The 21,541-nt window shown below is 34.4% G+C and overlaps 1 protein-coding gene across 4 annotated transcripts in view; it reads right to left on the bottom strand.

The window, feature by feature from the left end:
- The window catches only part of EPHA6 (EPH receptor A6), a 920,707-nt gene that overhangs the window by 533,419 nt on the left and 365,747 nt on the right, over window positions 1-21,541 (bottom strand). For all 4 annotated transcript variants that reach the window (XM_036017966.1, XM_028504400.2, XM_028504401.2 and 1 more), the window contains exon 4: window positions 11,148-11,303. In XM_036017966.1, coding sequence (XP_035873859.1) covers window positions 11,148-11,303 — 156 coding nt within the window. The remainder of the gene's footprint in view (window positions 1-11,147; window positions 11,304-21,541) is intronic.

Here is a 21,541-nt window from a genome sequence, read left to right as displayed (position 1 = left end):
CATCTTGACCTCTCCCTCTAATGTCTTTTCTACATAATTTTTGAAGAATATATTAAATAGAATATTGTATTCTCCTTCTCTAAATTAATTTGTGCTCTCTTTATAAATTTTATTCATAAAATATTTGTATATTTGGAAATGAATGACAAGTAATCAAAAAACTGGGGCTTCAACATCACCACTGGGAAGAAGAAACTAAATCAATTTATTCAGACAAACACATGAGGCCCAGATAAGTACTATAATCATGTCAAGGTCATGTAGTACTTCAGTGGTATGATACTTAGGGCTTTTATATTTGGATTTTTTTTAGCTCTACCATACTACATTCATCCTAGAGACAGAAAAGATCTGGTAAATAAATACACAAATTATTTTGTAGTGCTTTGTTTACAAAGTATTGTCAAATACAAATTTTATAAACATACAAAGTAGTGAGCCATTTGTTGCTTTGTTACAACAGATTCCTTTTATAATGTTATCTTAGAGGTTTTAAAATAATTTTAAGATCAAAAGACAACTCAATGAATGGGAGAACATATTTGCCAATACATCTGATAAGGGGTTAATATCCAAAATTATAAAAAACTTATAAAGCTCAACACCAAAAAGCAAACAATTTAATTTAAAAACAGGCAACAGACCTGAATAGACATTTCTCCCAAGAGGACATACAGAGGCCCCAGAGACATATGAAAAGATGCTCAATGTCACTAATCATCAGAGAAAGGCAAATTAAAACCACAATGAAATATCACCTCACACCTATCAGAATAGCTATCATCAATAAATCAACAAACAACAAGTTGGTGATGATGTGGAGAAAGGGGAACCCTAGTGCACTATTGTTTGAATGCAAATTGGTGCAGCCACTGTGGAAAGCAGTGTGGAGGTGCCCCCCAAAATTAAAAATGGAACTGCCTTATTCCCCTTATGGGAATTTATCCAAAGAAAACCAAAACAGTAATTTGAAAGAATATTTGCAGCCCTATGTTCATTGCAGTATTTGTAATAGCCAATATTTATAAGCAGCCCAAGAGTCCATCAGTAGATGTGTAGATAAAACAGCTATGTTTACACAATGGAATACTACTTGATCATTAAAAAAAGGAAATCTTACCTTTATGAAAATGTGGATGGACTTGGAGAGTATTATGCTAAGTGAAATAAGCCAGTTAAAAAAAGACAAATATATGATTTTACTCACATGAGGAATCTAATGAACAAACTGAACTAATAAGCAAACTAGTGACAGACTCATAGATGAAAAGCAGGATGACAGTTGTCAGCTGGTGGGGAGGTGGGGCTGAGGGGGGTTGGAGGAATTCAGCAAAAAAAAAGAGAGAGAAATAATAAACTCAATCTTATCTATAATTGTCTTCATAACCAGGCCAACCCCTTAGCCTCATGTTCTTGGTTGCTACATCTCCATACCATTGCATATGCTGTTGTTTTACCTCTTTTTGCTTTCCAGAATATTCCTACTCATCCTTTATGGTGTGATTTAGGCATTACCTCCTTTGTAACACCCCATTTTTGTTCTTGGGAAGAATTAACCACTTTTATATCTTGTAAGCATGTATTCAGAAATATAATCAATCTTTTTAAGCACTCATTTTTTTCCTAAGAGCATTGCTTTATACATCTTATGATTTATTTATTCAATTATAACAATAAATCTATTTATAAAGTAGCTATTGGTATCCCTATCTTATAGAAGAGATGGCTGATGCTTACCAAAGTGTACATTTTACACTGAAATATTTGCATTCATGTATACAAATCTACCATGGTCCAGCTTGATGCAAAGGCAACATGTACTTTTTTTAAAAAGATTTTATTTATTTATTTTTAGAGAGGGAATGAAGGGAGACAGAGAGAGAGAGAGAGAAAGAAACATCAGTGTGTGGTTGCTGGGGGTCATGGCCTGCAACCCAGGCATGTACCCTGACGGGGAATCGAACCTGCGACACTTCGGTTTGCAGCCTGTGCTCAATCCACTGAGCAATGCCAGCCAGGGTGCAACATGTACTTTTAACTAAGGGAATGAATAGAATGCATGGTATTATGGAATACTTCAAGAATTATTTTTCACATAGTACAAAATTTGACAAATGTCAGAAAGGAAAGTTCAAGATTGTAATCTTTGCAAGAGCCCAATCCACATGACTTGAAAATCACTTTAGAAGTGGAAGTAAACATTTTTGTTACCACAATGGAGATTAACTACTAATGACTCATAATAAAATGGGCAACCACCTATGTATCTATCCACTGGGAAGCAATAAAAACATCAACATATAGTTCTGTGGATACTCAAAAACTCGAAAAGTGAACTTTTTAGCTTCAAATGTCCATGCTATGGAGAATGGATATAATTTTACTTTTGAAAAATTCCAAAATAATAGTATCAGCCATCCTCATCAATGCAGACAAAACCCCCAAAGAGACCCACAGAATAATTATTTGTAAGAATTATAGAAATGTATTATAGCTGTGTAGATTAGGAGTTAAAAGGCAAAATCACATGTATGATAAAAAGCACACTAAAATACAAACAAAATAGTGTGTCTTCTGAGTTAAAAATTATTCAGTTTCCATAATACTATGAAAAAAGAGATATAATGCACATTTACATATAGCCCTTTCTTCATTTGCATAAAGCACGTATTAGAAATAGAAAAGAGAAATATGAAGAGACTAACAGCACTGTCATGATTTGGGAGAGAAAAGCAAAGCAATAAGTGAATAAATAAAAGCAAATCAATAAACTTTTCTCCAAATGTGGGTCTAATTAATAACATTGTGGGGCTAAGTATGAACTTTCTCTTTCCAGTTATGGATGCTTATTGGTAATTGGCCTGTTGTGAACTAGTAGATGATACTAAATGGTACAATTCTCTATGGAGACAGTAATAGATTCACCCTGGAAGCAAGTAGTAACTCAATTCTCCATTATCAGCAGAAGGACCACTTAATATCTCTTCTTATAGAGGAACCTCTCCCAGAAGATTTGGTAAAAGAACCTCCACTGAAATAAAAATTAAAGTATTTATGCTCAGGAAACTCCATGAAGCTCAAGTGACATCTTACATGAATGATCCATATTGGGGAAACTAGGATTCATTACATACAAGTATCTATTCTGTAAGTAAAGATAATTTTAGTGTTAAAAATAGAACCAATGCAATACATAGAGTGAATATTTAGAGTTACTTTTTCTAAAAAGACAAGTCTAGAATATAATACAACCTGCTAGAAGTAACAAACCCCTCTTTACAACTTCTACCTTGGCCTTTGTAAAATTGTGGCTGGCACATTATGTTTGCAATGAGCTAACGAACAGATCATTGAACTTTTGTATTTCAATTGTGAGATGGAAATGCGAGGAGGTAGGATAGTGTTCTCCATGCAAAACTTGCTTAAGACAGAGAGGGAAAGAATTCCCGTAGAGATGGGGAGAAAAAGAAGAGATAGCAAGCAGAGCAGGGGACCCTGCATGTGGGCATCCTGTACCTACCCAGAATGGGCATTCCTGAACAGGACAGCTGGAAAGAATAGCATCTCTCCTGCTGCATCTCAGCACACTATTTGTTCTACTCAAAATAACAGGGATAGAATAATGACTTTCTCAAGTAGCCAATTATTTCAGCAATAAGAAAGCCATATTTTACAATGTTAGCCTTAGACAAAAGAAAATTAAACTTTTAAACTTTCATTCCAATCACTCTTGCTGTAGGTGAAATACGAATATAAAAAGGCATGATATTTGCCTTGTGCTAAGAATGAAATTTGAATGCTGTTTTTACACACATTATACTTGGTTAGATATTTAGGTGACCAAAAAAAAATGTCAAGGGCATTACAATTATCTACATCTGATATACATTTTATTTTTTGAACTTTTCTAAGTAGGTAACACAAATGTTTGTTGGATATATTAATCTTCCAGCACCTGTATAGTAGCTTTAAAAAAATCCTGCTCACTCAAACACATAAGAAACATCAAAGTAAAAATGCTATAAACGTGAAATTACATTTTTCTAACATTTCATTCACCCATATATTAGACCCTAACTTCCTTTCTCTTGAACTTTTCATGCTTTCTGCCTTTCCTGCTTGAAAAGCACTTTCTTAGGAACTTTTCCTTTGTTTCTTCAATCTTAATGAGTAATTTCCCTTCTGGCCTGGAAAAGTCTTAGACAATTATTTTGATAACAGACTTCTTGGCAGGCAGTAGTGTCTCCTGTGCTCTGGGCTGCTCTCAGAGGCAGTCTTAATTGACTGAAACTTGATATTGTGGAGTGTCCCCCACCACTCATCCTTAGTTTAAAGCATAGAACATACATTAATGAGTCACCTGAGAAATAAAGTTAAGAGTTAATAAAGTAGATTAAGAAACTAGAAAAAAAGATTTCAATGTTTCATTTTAAATTACTTTTTCATAATTTATTTATATACTTTGCAGTTTATGCAAAATACACCCAATAAATTTTTTAAAACTCAAGAAAACTCAAACTTGGAATTATGCTGCTGGTATATCAGGACTTATTGGGAGACCCTAATATAGTTAAAATCGGAAAGAGAGAGAAACAGACCAGGGCTGGACTTTCTATGTCTTTGAATTGATTCCTACAATTTTGGGTTTTGAAAAACTTTATGCAGAAGAGGTGGGAATATGATCCAGGTTTTGTTTGTGTTTAGTAATAATACTTTGTAATATTTGGAATATATGAAGGGATGAAAGACAAGGAAGAGGACTTGAGGAGATATTATTAAATTAGTCCAAGGGATAGTTGAGGGCCTTAAGTAAAAAGATAGGGCCAGGAACTGACAGGAAAGAATGAATTGAAGAAATGTTTAGGTAGAATGAATAGGACTTGTTACCACTTGAACACATTGAGATTGGGGCAGATCTCTAAGTCTAAACTTTCTGGACTGGATGGATAGGTAGATAAGAATTCACCAGGATAAGAAAACAAGTTGGGGTGTATGAACAGTTTGTAGTAGAATGAAATAAAATTGGCTTTTACAGGTTGAACTTGAAATTATTAGTGTGTTTGTTCACTAAATATTTGCTTGGTGCCTAGTATCTGCCAGGGACTATTAGTGCAAAGACAGGAAAGTAAGAACTTTCATGACTCCATGGTCCTTGTAATCTAGTATAGGTTGAAGGAAAATAAACAATGAATCAATTATACAAATAATCTGATCTTTTCAAATAGTGATATAATTCATAAAAAGTAAAACCTGTGACATAAAAAGAGTAACTGGGGGGATTCTGTTTTTGAATGGGTGGTCAAGAAATGCCTGTCTTAAGAATTGATATTTGAGCCTGAATGGCAAAAAGAAAACAGTCATGGGCAGACCTAGGGGACATTTCAAGTAGAAGAAACTTCTGGCTCTAAGGATAAGAACAAGGTCAACATCTTGGAAGTCCATGAGTTTAATAACCGTGGAAAGTATGGTATGGTAGTAGGTTAGAGATACAAGCAGGCTTCTATAGGACAAATAAGCTGTCAGATCCATAATTTGTTTGCTAGAACACTTTGAACCATAGCAGAGGAGACTGGGATAAGGATAAAACACAGGCATCATCTATTTACAGGTGATGTTTGAAGCCATGAGAAAGGGAACATATGAAAAGACAGAAAGGCAAAGAAAGAAATGTGAGAAAAATAAACATCTAGTGGGTGAGCCAAAGAAGAGAAACTATCAATGGCAACAAACACAATGGTCAGACAATTAAGAGAGTGAATGGAAGATTGCAATGTCTCAGACTGAAATGGAACAGATAGTTTTAAGAAAAAGGGAATAATCAAAAGAATTAAATGTCATGAATAACAGGACAAAAATGTTTCTAATGCAAAATGGCAAATAAGGTCATTGGTGAGTTTTTCTTATACAGTTGACTTGAAGTGGTGGGAGAAAAATCTGATTAAAGTAGAGTGAGGAACAAAAATCCGAATACAGTAGAATAAAAGTTAAATTAAAAGTAAAGTAGCCAGAACCAATGAAAACTGTGTTTACAGGGTGTTTGTTTTGGAAGAGAAGTGTGAGTGTATTTACAGGGTATGAGCAAGAAGTTAGTGAAAACAAAATGTCAAAGAGGAAATTAATGATAATAGCCAGACCAGCAGAAGGATAAAGGACCAGATTACCCCATTGCCACCAACAACACAACTGTTCAAAGGACTAGCTCTGAATAAGTAACATCTTTTTCCCCCAACAGTAGCCATGTGAAATACCTAAAAATCCTTAGGTAGACCCCTCACCAGAAAACAATATATAGATGCAAAATAAGCATATGAAAAGACACTCCAAATCACATGGAATGAAAATTAAAACAACAATGAGATGCCACTGCACACCTATTAGAAATAGCCAAAATTCAAAACACTGACAACACCAAAGGGTGGCAGGGTTATAAGGCATAAGGAACTCTCATTCATTGTTGATGGGAATGCAAAATAGTGATTTGGTGGTTTCTTATATAATTAAACGCACTCTTACCATATGATCTAGCAGTCACAGCTCTTGAGATTTACTCAAAGGAGTTGAAGCCTTATGTTCACACAAAAACCTATATGTTCATATTTAACAGCATATTCATAATTGCCAAAACTGGAAAGCAGCCAGGCTGTCCTTCAGTAAGTCAATGGATATATGAGCTTTTGCACATCAAAACAATGGAATATTATTCAACACTTAAAAAAATAGCCTATCCAGTAATAAAAAGACATGGAAGAATCTTAAATGAATATTACTGAGTGAAAGAAGCCAATCTAAAAAGGCTACATACTGTATTATTCTAACTATATGTCATTCTGAAAAAGGCAAAAGTATGGAGACAGTAAAAAGATAAATGTTTGCTAAGGGTTGGTGGGAGGGAAGGGTAGATAGGCAAGGCACAGAACTCGGGGCAGTGAAAATATTCTGTATGATACTATATTGATGGATGCATGTCATTGAACATTTGTCCAAATCGATAGAATGTACAGCACCAAGGTTGACCCCTAATGTAAACTATGGACTTCGGGTGATTGTGGTGTCAGCATAGGTCCATTGGTTGTAACCAATGTATCATTCTGGTGGGGGATGTTAATGAGGGAGGCCATGGAAGTCTCACATAGGAGGGTATGTGGGAAATCTCTATACTGTCTCTTAATTTTGTTGTGAACCTAAAACTGCTCTAAAAGAGTACATATTAACAAAAATATTTACTTAAATAATGTATATGTCTCAACATTATGAAATAAAGAATCTATCTCTGTAGTGAAAGTCCAAAGAAATGATAAAACTTAAAAATGTTACATATTTATCTTTGTTCAAGTACAATTTACATTCAGTATTATTCTATATTAGTTTCCAATATACAGCAAACTAGTTAGAAAATTATATACTTCGCAGAGTGGTTCCCCTGCCACTTCAATATCCAACAGGCCCCATGTACATTTATAATGATATTACTAATTATTCCCTATGCTGTAATCCTCATCTCTGTGACTATTCTGTAACTACCAATTTGGACAGTTTAATCCCTTTACCTTTTTCATCCATCCCCCAACACCCCTTACCTTTGACACCTGTCAATCTGTACTCTGTATCTGATGAGATTGTTTCTATTTTTTTTATTTTATACATTAAAACTCTTAATGATGACATCACATGAATTGTTGTACCAGAAACTTAAGGGTTGTTGTTGGCACTAAGAAGCAGGCAATGACTTCTTCGGGTCCTTAACATCATATCATTTATATAATCATGTATGATAGGTCTATGAACTCCTTCCTTACTATTCCATTTATCAGCCAAAAGTCCTGGTTAGTCATTTCCAATATTTTAGTGCTTCATTTTCTTTTAAACTCATAGATTCAAAATCTCCCCACCTCTGAAACTAAGGGAAAAATAAAACACCTCGTTTTGAATTCCTGGAAGGTTCTCTGAAAGCATAGTTTCAAATGCTTATACTGGAAAAAACCAGAAAGTGATGGGATCAACTATTTACCTGACCTAAATTCTGACCATTAGATAACACACCATTGGAATAAAGACATTAAAGAATGGCTAATTCATAATAATAATTCAAAATAAATTGTAAGAGAACAACTTTTTGTATTAAACAAACATTTATGTAGAACCTTCTATGTGCTATGTAGTGTTCTTAGCATTTTCCCTCAACTTATCATCATAATCAAAGAATGAGGTAGGTACTATTGTTATCAGTACAAATGGTACAACTGAGGCTAAGAGAGGTTAAAAGATCTAGAAGTTAAAAGAGCTTATACATATTAAAATTTGACTATTATATGTGGTTAATGAAAGATGGGAAAGTTTGACTACTTGTTTAAATCGTGGCTTCAAAAGTTTTGTGTCTTGGTAAACTTACCCTGGCAGTCTTCTGAGGAGAACCAGGTTCTAACTGTCTAATAATTTAATGACCTCCTGACTTCTTTTCCCCAATAATCTAATCTTTCAATTTTTATGGGCCATGATGCTTCGGAGTTTATGGTCCTTGCCTTTCCTGAATATATTTTAAAGTGTCAAAGTGTCTCATCTAAACAGAGTGTAATTCAAAAACTTTACTGACATCAGATAGGCATAGAGGTACAGGACTTAATATATTTTGTTAGAGTGCCTTAAAAACTCAGTACGCTATTTTTTCTGATTTGTAGGAATGCAGATGATAGAAGCTGTGAGCCCAGAATAATAATATAACACAAATGCTAATTTATCAAAAATTATTTTAAGCTCTGGCTGGTGTAGTTCAATGGATTGAGCACAGGCCTGTGAACTAAAGGGTCACCAGTTTGATCCCCAGTCAGGGCATATGCTTGGGTTGTGGTCCAGGTAGGTCCCCAGTGGGGGCCATATGAGAGGTAACCAACATTGATGTTTCTCTCCCTCTCTTTCTCCCTTCCTTGCCCTCTCTCTAAAAATAAATAAATAAAATCTTTAAAAAATTATTTTAAAATAAATTGTAAGAGAACAACTTTTTGTATTAAACAAACATTTATGTAGAACCTTCTATATACTATGTAGTGTTCTTAGCATTTTCCCTCAACTTATCATCATAACCAAAGAATGAGGTAGGTACTATTGTTATCACTACAAATGGTACAACTGAGGCTAAGAGAGGTTAAATAATTTGCCCAAAGTTACACAGCTAGTAAGCACCAAAACCAAGATTCATATTTAGATAATTTGACTCTAAAAGATGGCAAGTTACTAATACACTATGCTAAGTCTTTGCTAAAACAAGAAAAAGAAGTCCTTGGGGGAAGCAGTAGAAGCCTTGAGAGGAGAGCCTCCTGGGACTGGACTGGGGAGAAATGACAAAAGCTTTCACCTTTGTTCATGTGTTCTCTCTTTAAATCTGTGATGGTAACACAGAATGTTGTTCTCTGTCTAAAGCACTGAACAACAATGACCAGAATTCAACTTTTTTTTGACTTGTACTTAGTATGACTACAGCAGGCAATCATTTAAAAAAATAATTTATAACATCAAGCATAAAAGAAGAATTTTTAAAAAGGAAGAAAAATTTTAAAACCCCCCAAAACATTAAGCCAGTAAGTACACATATCTGATTCAACAATGACTGACTGGTTTCCCAGGTTCCTAGACATTGTTGCATTCCACGTTTATTTCCTTAAGGATTCTCTCACTCTAAAGAACTCTATGCTTTGCCAACTACCTATGCTGCTACCTCACTAAAAGGTTATATTGATAAGACCCAATATATTCCTTCAACTTTTCAACTATTTGTTTATGACCTGAGAAGATAAAAGGACGATATTCTCCTCTATCACTCCCCTAGGAAGCCCCATTCAGTTTCTGATATATGATTTGAGGAGTACTTGCCTGGCAGGACTGCAGTCATTTGAAACTCCAGGATCTAAGCTGCAGTACGTTGTCCACAGAATTATATAATGATACACAGCAACTGTGCAAGAAGGATTACCTGTGCATAGTAATGGCAGGCTCTTTCTGTCCAAAATACTTCCACATCATTTGAGAAATTATATTTAGAATTTTCTTTTTCCTATTTATAAGCTTAAAATGTTTTCCTAGGGAAAAATATCTAGATAATAATTTCCCAGGCTACAAATTTCTGAATTAAGTTGTCTTTCAGCATTTACAACCCAAAACAAAAATTATTTCTACTAATGGAGGTATATTTTTATTAAATGTGTTCATAAAAATATTTTATATTAAAGTCTATAGTAACACAGTCTAAGAACTGTATCAGTTCTTAGATTTGGGACATCTCCATTGTCTCTAAGGAATATGTAGCATTACATTATTCTCAATCTATTTTGCCTTTAGGGTATTATTACATAAGATAAGCAATATTTTGGCATCAATTCATCAAAACAATGGGCAAATTTTCACTGTAATATCTTATTCACATATTTAACAAGATTTTTATAGCTCTCTGAAAGGTGACATTTTACTTTTGCCTAGCCTAGCATTGCATTAATGCATTCACTTTCATTTTTTAAATGTACAGATATTTCATTATACTTTTGTAATAGAAGGGTACAAATAATTTAAAATTATCAGTGCATGCATTAAAATGACCTTAAGATTTAGATTTAATATTCTATTGGTCCTGACCCCAAAATGGGAGAAAGGAAGAGATGAAATTTGACCAAACACAGAAATAACTTCCTTTAAAAAAGTGTCAAAGAAAGCTCAAACTTTTCTGCATAACAATAGCACAATGGCTATTGCTCCATCTGGAAGTTTCCCCACAGTGGTAAACCTGATGTTTGTAACTTGAAGTGCCTGAAAAAATGGTCAAGTGTTAAAGCAAAGAAGAGAAGTTTTGCTTATAAATTCTCAGGTAGCTTTAAACTACTTTAATTTCCTAAGGACCAATTATGGTTAGGGAAAATTTACAGGTCTTCAAATCAGTGTTGGTATTTGCATGTCAAGGGTCAACATGAATTTTGAGGAATGAACACATTCTTTGCAAGCAGCTGAAAACTGCTGAGAACAAAGCAAAACTTTTTCCTTGACTATTATCAAAGACAATTAGCATTAATAGTACGGGATTTTGTATATCTACATTAAAAAAATTAGAATGAAGAAGTCAAAAGGGTCTGAAATAGGATTTCCAAATGCAAAATATATAGACTTACTGGTACATGCCATAGAAGGTGGGTCTTTTTCAGCTCGGAAGTAACCCTTTTCACACTGACAGACAGAAGTTGCTTCCATGTAGGTTAAACTGTGCGGAGGGCATTTAGAACATTTTGTGTTCCCAGCAAATGCTTTATAGAATCCTGGTCTGCAAGCTGCAAAAATAGGAAAAACATTTCTGTTATTCCTAGAGCTCTTTTTGGTGCATTTGTACAATATATTTTAATTAAAACACACTTTGAATCAGAGTTCAGTGTTACGCACACACAGAAAATCAATATATGTTAATATTAACTATAAAATTATTCAAAATTAGTAACACAAGAGTGACTTCACATTTTACTTAAGGCAGCTAATTTGAAAAGGCATACCTGAAACACACATACACACAAAACAGCAGTGCTTATTGAAGTGGAGGTGTCCATCAGTGACAGAAAAGAATCATTTTGTGTAGTTCAGAAAGATGGCATTAAATAACATTGAATCACACTGTTAAAAATGTATTTGTGTTCCATTTCTTCCTCAGTCCTGAGTGCTCAAGGAGAAAATCCCAGTGTTGTGTTAGGGTATCTTTAATATCTTTCTTAAGGGCTATATTTTTTTTAACAAAATGAGAGCTGGATTTATATTCAGAGACCTTAGCAAGCAAGATTCAGCTATAGTTTGATAACATGGCTTTATTTTTAATTATTTTTATTTTTTATGGTAAACAATTGATGACCCTGAAAATATACCTGCCCAAATTATGGTTAATCAAGCCCAAATTCATAATCAGAGTCTAACAGCCATTGTGCTGCCCTTAGCTCCTTCCTGCCTTCTGAGTAGACCCTTGTAAGAACTCCAAGGGTCAAAATTCTACCAATAAGTTTGAGAGTTTCCCCATCTACCCAGAGCTAGCTATATAGCTATGTCCTCATTTGCATTTCACCAACCAATCAGAATGGCTTCATTCTGACCAATCAGTATGCTGCTATTTGGACCAATCAAACTATGATGGTTTGGAGTTCTTATTTGCATAGAAATGGACTAATCAAGGACAAGGTCTGGGAACTTCTCTGTAAGTCAGTCTCTTCTCTGTCTCTTGGAGCACACTTTCAGTTCCCATTGAAGACTGTTTCCTTGGCAGGAGATGTAAGACTGGAGTGGAGCTGTCTTGCCTGGGCTGATTTGTGGCATGGAAACTGTCATACTGGAGCCTCCTTGCCTGGGCCTTATCACCCAAACTGTTCCACAGCTGTGCAGTTCCACATCCATGGGGTTAAACAACTGAAGTGTTTCACAGCCACGCTGTTTTACAATTGATCTGCTTTCATAGAATAAAGTATCCTCATTCACTGAACCCCAAATCTAGGAATCCTCTTGGTGTTGAATGAATTGGCAGTGATAATTTTTTGTTCATGTAATTTTCTATGTATTATACTGAAATAAATTTACTTTAAAATTTTGAATTAGTTAAAAAGTAGGCAGACAAGTATTTAGTGAATAAGGTATATGTACTATATACAAATGGCAAAATTCATGAAAATGGAATGTAAATGAGTAAATTCTCACAAAAAATCATGAAAATGTAAATGAGTAAAATTATATGATGAAAAGTTTTATTGAACCTGATTTTCTCTTTGTTTAAATCTACATTGTCATTTTCAGTGTATAGTTGTACAGGAATGGAAGACCTAGGAAGAAGGATCCAATGCTCGGTGCGCATCCAACATCCAGAAGGATAAAAGGCTTAGTTATTTCTGGTCTTAAAGAAACCACTTCTGACCAATTTCTAAGTTAATACTGTTATACAAAATTAAAATAACTTTCCAGTAACATAAATTTTTTTAACAAACTGTTTTACCCCAATATATTTTCACAAAATACTATATTTTTATATATTTATATTTCACAAAATACTATACTACTAAAAATATACAAAAACCCCAAATTTAGCAATAATAAATTTATGCTTATGTTCTTAGGACAGAAAGAACAATTGCCATTAATTTTTTGAAGTTAATTCTTATCAGAATGAGCTCCAATAAAATATCTTTCTTTAGGGTCACATATTGATGAATATTTGTACAAATCTAAATGAATGCGATTCTTATTGATACTAGAAGTATACTCACACCAGGCATGATCACAAACATACACATACATGTTATAATTGTGTTATTTTTAAGTTTATTTGCTTTCATAAAAATACTTCTTATAAATGATCTAATAATTTAAAAGAAGTAAAATTATCAATACTACATAGTAAAATTACTATTAAATAATTGGTTGTTCAATATTTATGAAGCTATGAGTAGTGCTACATAAATAGCAACAACAGTCTCTTCTCTAATGTGACAATAAATTAATTGGTATTATTATGGCTAATCAATAAAAACACAATTATCAAAATATTTCTCTAGGCCAGAGGTTGCCCATCTGCCTGAGGCCTCACAGGGCAGGCCTGCTCCACCATGGATGCGATTACCCCAACAGGGTAGGTGGGGGCTTACTTGGGGGCAGCGCACTCTCACTGTGCCCTGTGGAATTCACATTGGTGCCAATGGTGGGTTTCTCCACAGCTGGGGCTGGCCTTGCTGATCCAGGAGCCTCTGGCCCCTGATTCAGCCAGTGTGGGTGAGTAGACTATGGTCACTGGTGGGAGCCAACTGCACCTAGCCCAGGCTCAGGCTGGGCACATTAACAGATGGTGATGTTGGGGAGGGAGGGGAGTAAGGAAGGGAGAGGGGAGCAGCAGGGACAGTGGAGAATAAGAACAGCAAAATAACCTTGAATAAATAAGATTAAATAGAGCAAAGGTCAGGGCTAGAGGGAATAAGAAAAAGAAGCTTCCCAGAGTTTGGGAGCCAGATCTTTTCTTCCCACCCCAAGCTGTTTCCTCTGGAGCAGGCACGAAGGACCCAGAGTTCTACTGGTAGTATTTTTTTTTTTGCCTGTGCACTCACTTAGATATTTTTAAAAAATAAAAATGCAAAAAGTAGCCCTTCCGCTAGAGAAATTGGGCAAAGAGTTCTTATCTGCTTGTTAATCATTGTGGGATTTTGTGGGAATATTGTCTTGGAAGGACCTCCACACTCAAAGTGCAATTCCCTGGACCAACAACATCAACATCTCACATTGGAAAAGCAGTCCCAGGCCCTCCAGATGGACTGAATCAGAATCTACAGCTATACAAGATTCCCAGGGGGCTGCATGCGCACTGTATTTGAAAAGCTCTGTCTACAATACTGGTTTTTAATTCTGGCTTCATGTTAGAATCACCTGAAGTTGTGGATTGACTTAAAATTTTTTTAAATAAAACAAGAAAAATACATATTTCTCAAAACCTGTCAAAATACAGAGTATATAAATAATATATAATCACCCCATTAACATTTTCATAAATGAAATATGTTTTAGAAAATATTTAATTTCTAAATGTAATCTTATGACAATAGTTACAAGACACTGTATCATAAGCTATTCAATAAATCCAGTTTGTATAGATTTTGTCAGTAAATTCAGTTTTTTCTTCTAATTATACTGTTCAAAATAACTGAATATATTTAATAATATATTGTGTTGTCCAAAAAGTTCATTTGGATTTTTCTGTAAGATAGCTCTAGTAGTGCTTAGCTGTCTTTAAATTTATTTGGAACAGTTTTGTTAGAATGTATGGTGACAGCTGTCATATCAATGTGCATTTAAAAAAAACAAACATCACAATTGGTGAATTTTTGTATAGTCATTTCAGATAAAAGAAAATATGCAATGTTTTTGGCATATTATGATTTTATTTCAAGAAAGGTAAAAACACAACTGAAACACAAAAAAAGATTTGTGCAGTGTATGGAGAAGGTGCTGTCACTGATCAAACGTGTTGAAAGTAGCTTGCGAAGTTTTGTGCTAGAGATTTCTTGCTGGATGATGCTCTACAGGTAGACCAGTTGAAATTGATAGTGATCAAATCAAGACACTAACTGAGAACAATAAACGTTATAGCATGCCGGAGATAGCCAACATACTCAAAATATCCAAATGAAGAATGTTATTGGTGAAAATGAAAAATGTGTTTTTTATTTCACAGAACAAACTAAACAGACTTTATGGCCAACCCAATATATTTGTAACACTTTACCAAAAAATTTAAAATGTTGAACTTAAATATATATTTACTAACATATTTAACCTATTACAATATTTATAAATATATCAATCAATTTATAGAGAATATGCAGCATAAAAGGGGAGCTTGTATCTGTATATTCCAATGTTATTTTAAATACAATTTAAGTATTATCATAAAGGTCTTTTAAGTCACTTTTTGAAAAAGGCCATTGTAAAAAGTAAATTTATTAGGACTATGCATGCTATAGGACTACACTAAAAGTTCAGTGGAGACAAATACTGTATGATCTCACTTATATGTGGAATGTAAATAACAAGCAAACAAATACCACGGAACTCACAGAAAAAGAGATCAGATTTGCAGTTGCCAGAAGGAAGGGTGGGGTGAAAGAGTATTGGAACAAGGGGGCCAACAGGTACAAACTTCCAGTTATAAAATGAGTAATTACTAGGGATGTAATGTACAACATGATGAGTAGTTAGCACTGCTATATGATATATAGGAAAGTTGTTGAGAGAGTAAGTCCTGAGAGTTCTTACAATAATTTTTTCTTCTTTCAATTGTATCTATATGATATTATGGATGTTAACTAAACCTACTGTGGTAATCATTTCACAATATATATAAATCAAACCATCATGCTGTACACCTTAAAACTTATACAGGAATGTATGTGAATTATTTCTCAATAAAACTAGAAAAAAAAACAAAAAATAAAGATGTACTCTAAGTACAGACATAAAACTTATTAGACACATAGACGAAAGCTATACACATTTTGTTTCTTTTCTGTTATCAGCCATTCAAATCTCATCCATAAACATTTGGCATATGAAGTAATCTCTTATAGCTTAATTTTGTGTAGCAAAGCATTGTTATCTTTTATTCATTTTCTTTGCTAACTAAAACAAGAATTTAAATAATTTTTATCTGAAGAGTTTTTAGCTAATTTGTCATTCCTTTCAAAATCATCTTAAAATGTTTAGGATATCTCTTAAATACTTTAGAATAGCTTATTGATATTCAAACTCTTCTTGAAAACAGCCTTATAACTGGTCTCTCAGCATCCATTTTTGAGCAGTTTAATGTATTTTGGGGACAGAGTAATCTTCTAAACCTGCTCTGTCCAATATTAATATAAAGTGAGGCATACATTCATAATTTTATTGTAGTAGCCACATTAAAAATGGAAAAGAAACAGGTGAAATTGATTTTAACAATATATTTTAATTTAATCCAAAGAATCCATAATATTATCATTTTAATATATAAGCACACTTTTGAAATATTTTACATTATTTGATTTTTGGAGGTTTTTTGTATAAAATATTTGAAATTTCATAAGTGTTTTACATTAATGGCACATTCCAATTCAAACTAGCCACATTTTAAGTGCCTAATAACCTTATGTGGCTACCCCACAGGATAGTGCAATTTTCAAACACATAAATTTGTTCATTACATACTTCTGTTTGGAAAACTTTGCTGAATTCCCATTATCTTTATGGTTACAGTTTAAAATATTTACCGTGTGTTATAAATTCACCCACAGGTTTACCCTGCCTGCAGTTCCATCCACATCAGATGAAGCTGCTCCCCCTCACACTTCCTCTGTTACGGTTTTGCCTGTGTACAGTCTATTCTCAACCCACAAGTCAGTGACATCCTTAGAATATGCATCAGATCATGTTACTACTGGGCTCAGAGCCTTCCAATAGCTTTCCATTCTCCTAGGGTAAAGCCAATTGTCCTGTTAAATGCCTACAAGGCATTGCAAAATTTTATTCCCTACCCATTCCCTGTGATCCCGCTGCTTTCATCTTCTACCTCTTTTTTCCTCAGGTACTCTGCTCCCACCGCAGTGGCCTACTTTAAAACCTTAGACACCCAAAGCCTGCTACTGCCCCTGGGCCTTTAGCATCTGCTCTTACCCAGCTGTCTGCATGGTTTTTGCTCCCTCCCTTTCATCAAATCTTTTCTTAATCCTACCATATTAATGAAGCCCTCCCAGATTGGTTTCCCTTTTTGAAATTGCAACTCCCACCAGATTTAACTACAGTATTCCCTATTACCCTCCACTCTTTTTTCTGTCTTGTACTACTGCAATCATCTCAGGTCTGCCTGCCTCTGCTCAAATCTACCCCTCAGTCATTGTGTAGATGATATATGAAATCTTTGATTTTGACTATTGGCCTGCAAAGTCTTTAATATATGCTATCTGGCCCTTTATAGAAAAAGTTTGCTAACACCTTTACTCTAGAATAAATTCCAAACTCAGTTTAGCATTTAAATTCTTTCACAGTGGAGGTCACATCTATTTTTCCAAACTCACCTTCCATTTATATGTAAATTTTAGACTTTTTGTCACTTCCCACATATACCATACTCTTTTTAACAGATTTATTGAGATGGAGTTGGTGTGCAAAAATTGCACATAAAGTGTACGATTTGATGTTTTGGAATATGAATATAACTTAAAAAACTTTACCACAATTAAGATGGTGACCATATCTATTAACCCCAAAAGTTTTCTTGTGCCCCTTTATTTTACCTTTTTAATTATTATATTTTAAATGTTTCCTATGTGTAATACATGCCTGTGTCTTGCCTTTTTAAAAATTTAAACTGACATTCTCTGCTTTTAAATGTGCAGGTTTAGACTATTTACATTTAATATAACTACTTATATGGTTAGGTTTAAGCCCTTGTGCTATTTGTTTTCTATTTGTCTCATCTGTTCTTTGTTCTATTTTCTTATTCTTTCCTTCTTTTAAAATAATTACATGCTTTTAATGATCTCATCTTATCCCTTTTATTTGGTTTATCTGCTAATTAGGAAAACTCAGGTGAGCACCCATGAGAACCTCTGCAGCTCTCTGGAGTTCTCTTTCAGAGCAGTGCTCTGCTCTCTGATATGAAGTCCTGTGAAATCTAGCTGTCCTGGACTACATGGACTCTCGTATCTGTCTTCACAGTGCACACAGGGAGTCTGCTGGGTTCTGTCAGGGCCCCTCCTCTCTGCAGCTAACTTAGGACACTAACTTAGGACAATTATTTCCTTCTTTACTTATCACCTCTCTGTGATCTCTGTCCTATATTACCTGATGTTTTATGTGTTAAAAATTATTTTTTATGTATTTTGCATTGATTTTCTTTATTTCAGGCAGCAGGTATTACTATAGCTTGGTTGCAAGTGAAAACCAGACTACTTTAGTCACCTTATTAAAAAGAATTCTTATTTTTCTAATTGTCTTTATATTTCATTCCCTTCTATAAGGTCCAACTCCTACTTGCTACACAAGGTTTCTTAAAGACATACTTTAAAAACTTATTTCAAAGTACAATTCAATACTATTGCCATCTACCAGAATGCCTAAGGTGAAAAAAGCATACAAAACTAACTTTGGTAAGGATATGGGGTGATATGCACTCTTACATATTGCTGCTACTGCTTTGGAGAACTGTTTGGCAGTATCTACTATATAGATGAACACAGATATATCTTCTATTTTTTTTAAATTTACTACATTTTTTCCATTACCATTTAACCCACTTATACCTCCTTCCCCCTGCAATCACCACACTGTTGTCCTTGTCCATGAGTCCTTATTTTTTTTTTTGATATATCTTCTTACATAGCAACTCCACTCCTTGGCATGTACAAAACAGGATAGCGCAAAGTGAAAGCAGCTTCTCTCCCTGAAGGCAGTCAAACCAAGGGTGATTGCTAAGTGAGTTGTCACTCCTCCACTGGACTTTCGTTTTCTACAATTTTGTTGACATGTCGACCTTTCTCACCTGATATATTTTCTCCTCCCTTAGCCTTTTGCTTTGTTATTGTTAGTGTAAATCTTTTATATTCCCTTATTCCTTTTGGTGAAGTGTTCTGAGTTAATGAAAGTAAATGGATTTGTTTAATCAACTATGTTTAACAAGAAGTTTACACTTTCCTAAATATCTAATCATATAATTGGTGTCAGTATATCTAGTAGAAAAAATCAAATTACAAGCAAGTTACTAGTTATGAAGTATTTGTGAAATGATTTCCTGATTTTCTGTTGCCATGTAGCAATTGATAAAAGTAGCAAGAATGCTAAAATGAACACAATGCAATTTGGTGATAGTGGATCTATAAGATGCAAAATATATATTTTTGTAGCATTATATAATAAATAATCTAAGTTAAAGCAGTTTTCTGTTTAAAAAAGATGTTTATGTGATTGCTTAAATAACAACAAAAGAAATACATATAATACAAAGGGAAAGTAATTTTTGTAGAAAAGTATGTATTAAAGGCACATGCAATATGAGTATAGTTATTGAAATACCACTAATACCAATTAAATACATACTTTGCAATACTTCTGGAGATGTTTGAAATTTTATAGTCTTCAGAAAATTGAAGTCTCTGAGTATTGACTGAAATACAGTTGAAAAGTACACACACACACACATCTCTAAAACAAAATCAAGAAATGTATGACCTGTTACACACATACTTAATTTAAAAATTGAATGGTTAGGCTATATATATTGCCAGCAATGATTTTTAGGTTTATCTTCATTATCAGAAAACTCTTAAGACAAAGGGCCATGATAAATCCTAGTTTGCATAGCATGCTGTTCTCATCATTCTCATAATTTGATGAAATGCTGAAATATGAAATGTTCAAGTCATTCTCATTATTTGATGAAGTACGGAACTGTGTTTTGTGTGACAGCAACTGATATTAATATAACTGACTGCCTTTCCCTTATCAATGTTCAATAGTCAGAAAGTTTAGAAAACTTGAATGACTTCTCAGTAAAGTCTGCGATCTACTCATTTCTCACAACTTTAGAATTCATAAAATGTAAGAAATTAGAATAGGTAATATCATTATTTTCCTAGATTCTGTTCTATAGTTATAAAAATTAAATTTTGCTATTATGTGAGTAGAGAAGAGAGAGAAAATTAGAGAATTGAAAAATAAAAAGAAAAAAACTAAAACCTAAGATTAAATAAAGATATTTTGTTTCCTCAGAAGAACCTATTAATAACAATCCAAGGAAAATCTCAAGATAAATACAAGTCAATTGGTAATAAATTGTGGATTGTGCTTCAAAATATTCAGCCTAACCTTCCTTTCAGGGTGAAAGGGTGGTTTACTAAAAAGTTTGCATGAGATAAAGCATATAAAAGTGCCCTGCTACTAATTCTAATTTCACACTGTAACCAAAGAAATGTGTAAGGTAGACTTTCTCTTAAATAAGCAAATGGAAAAATCATCAGACCAAAAATACAATGTTGGCTACATGGCTTTCATCCCAAAGGTTCAGAAGAAGGAGCTTTGGCTCTGGAAAGCACAGATAAAAGCACCTTCTTTCTTTTGCTTATCTAAAAAGTCTGGGCACAATACTCCCAACAGATATTTGAAGACTCTGAAAAGTAAACGGAGGTGGAAGTACTGAGAAAGACCAAAGCTTAAAGAATAACCAAGCTGGTGATAAGTTTACCATCCTTCTTTCTTTACCTCCCTGGTCCTTCCCTGAATGCATGGGCTGTAGCCTAGAATAGACTGGAAATGGACTCCAGGTCACAGACAGGGCTCCAGGATGGGCCTGCTCATCTTGGCTCTGGAAGGGGGAAATGGAACTCCTAATAGGAAGAATGTGGAAGTCCCTTCTTCCATTGTGTTTCTTCTTTTCACCCTCTGTTCTCTCATGCTTAACTCTCAAACAACCATATAGTAGTGGTGGTGGTGGTGATGGCCAGTGATGGGAACTGACATGAGCCAACATTCTTGAAAAGGAAAAACTTCCTCTCCCTTCAATGAAAATGTGATTCTGAGAGGATGGAGTCAGTCTCTCTTGCATTTTTTTTCTAGCTGTCCTCCTCTCCCTTGGCTTTAATACAGGTCCAGTTTTAGAAGTGCTCAACAGAGTAAATAAAGGCCCAGCCAACCTTCTAACCAAGAGGCATGACAGGGGAGTCACAGGGAATGGCAAAATACTGAGAAGAACATGGAGAGAAAGCAGCTTGGGAAAGCAACACCATATACTTGTTAACGAACTCCTGGGCTGACTCCCAAACTCCACATAGGCTGGTCTGATTCCATTTAATACACCAAAGACTCTTAGAACTGAACCAAAAGACTATTACCCAGGTCTCAGACTAGAAGCAAAGCTTTTTTTTTTAACTTTATTGTTGACACTTTACAGATATCTCCATTCCTCCCCACAACCCCTTTGCCCACCTCCACCCAGCCCCAGGCCCCCTTCCCTCTGGCCATCACCGCACTGTTG

Source organism: Phyllostomus discolor, chromosome 2 (assembly GCF_004126475.2).
Source record: "Phyllostomus discolor isolate MPI-MPIP mPhyDis1 chromosome 2, mPhyDis1.pri.v3, whole genome shotgun sequence".
Lineage (NCBI taxonomy): Eukaryota > Metazoa > Chordata > Mammalia > Chiroptera > Phyllostomidae > Phyllostomus > Phyllostomus discolor.
The sequence above is the reverse complement of the archived record's forward strand: the minus strand, read 5'-3'. Positions and strand labels throughout refer to the sequence as shown.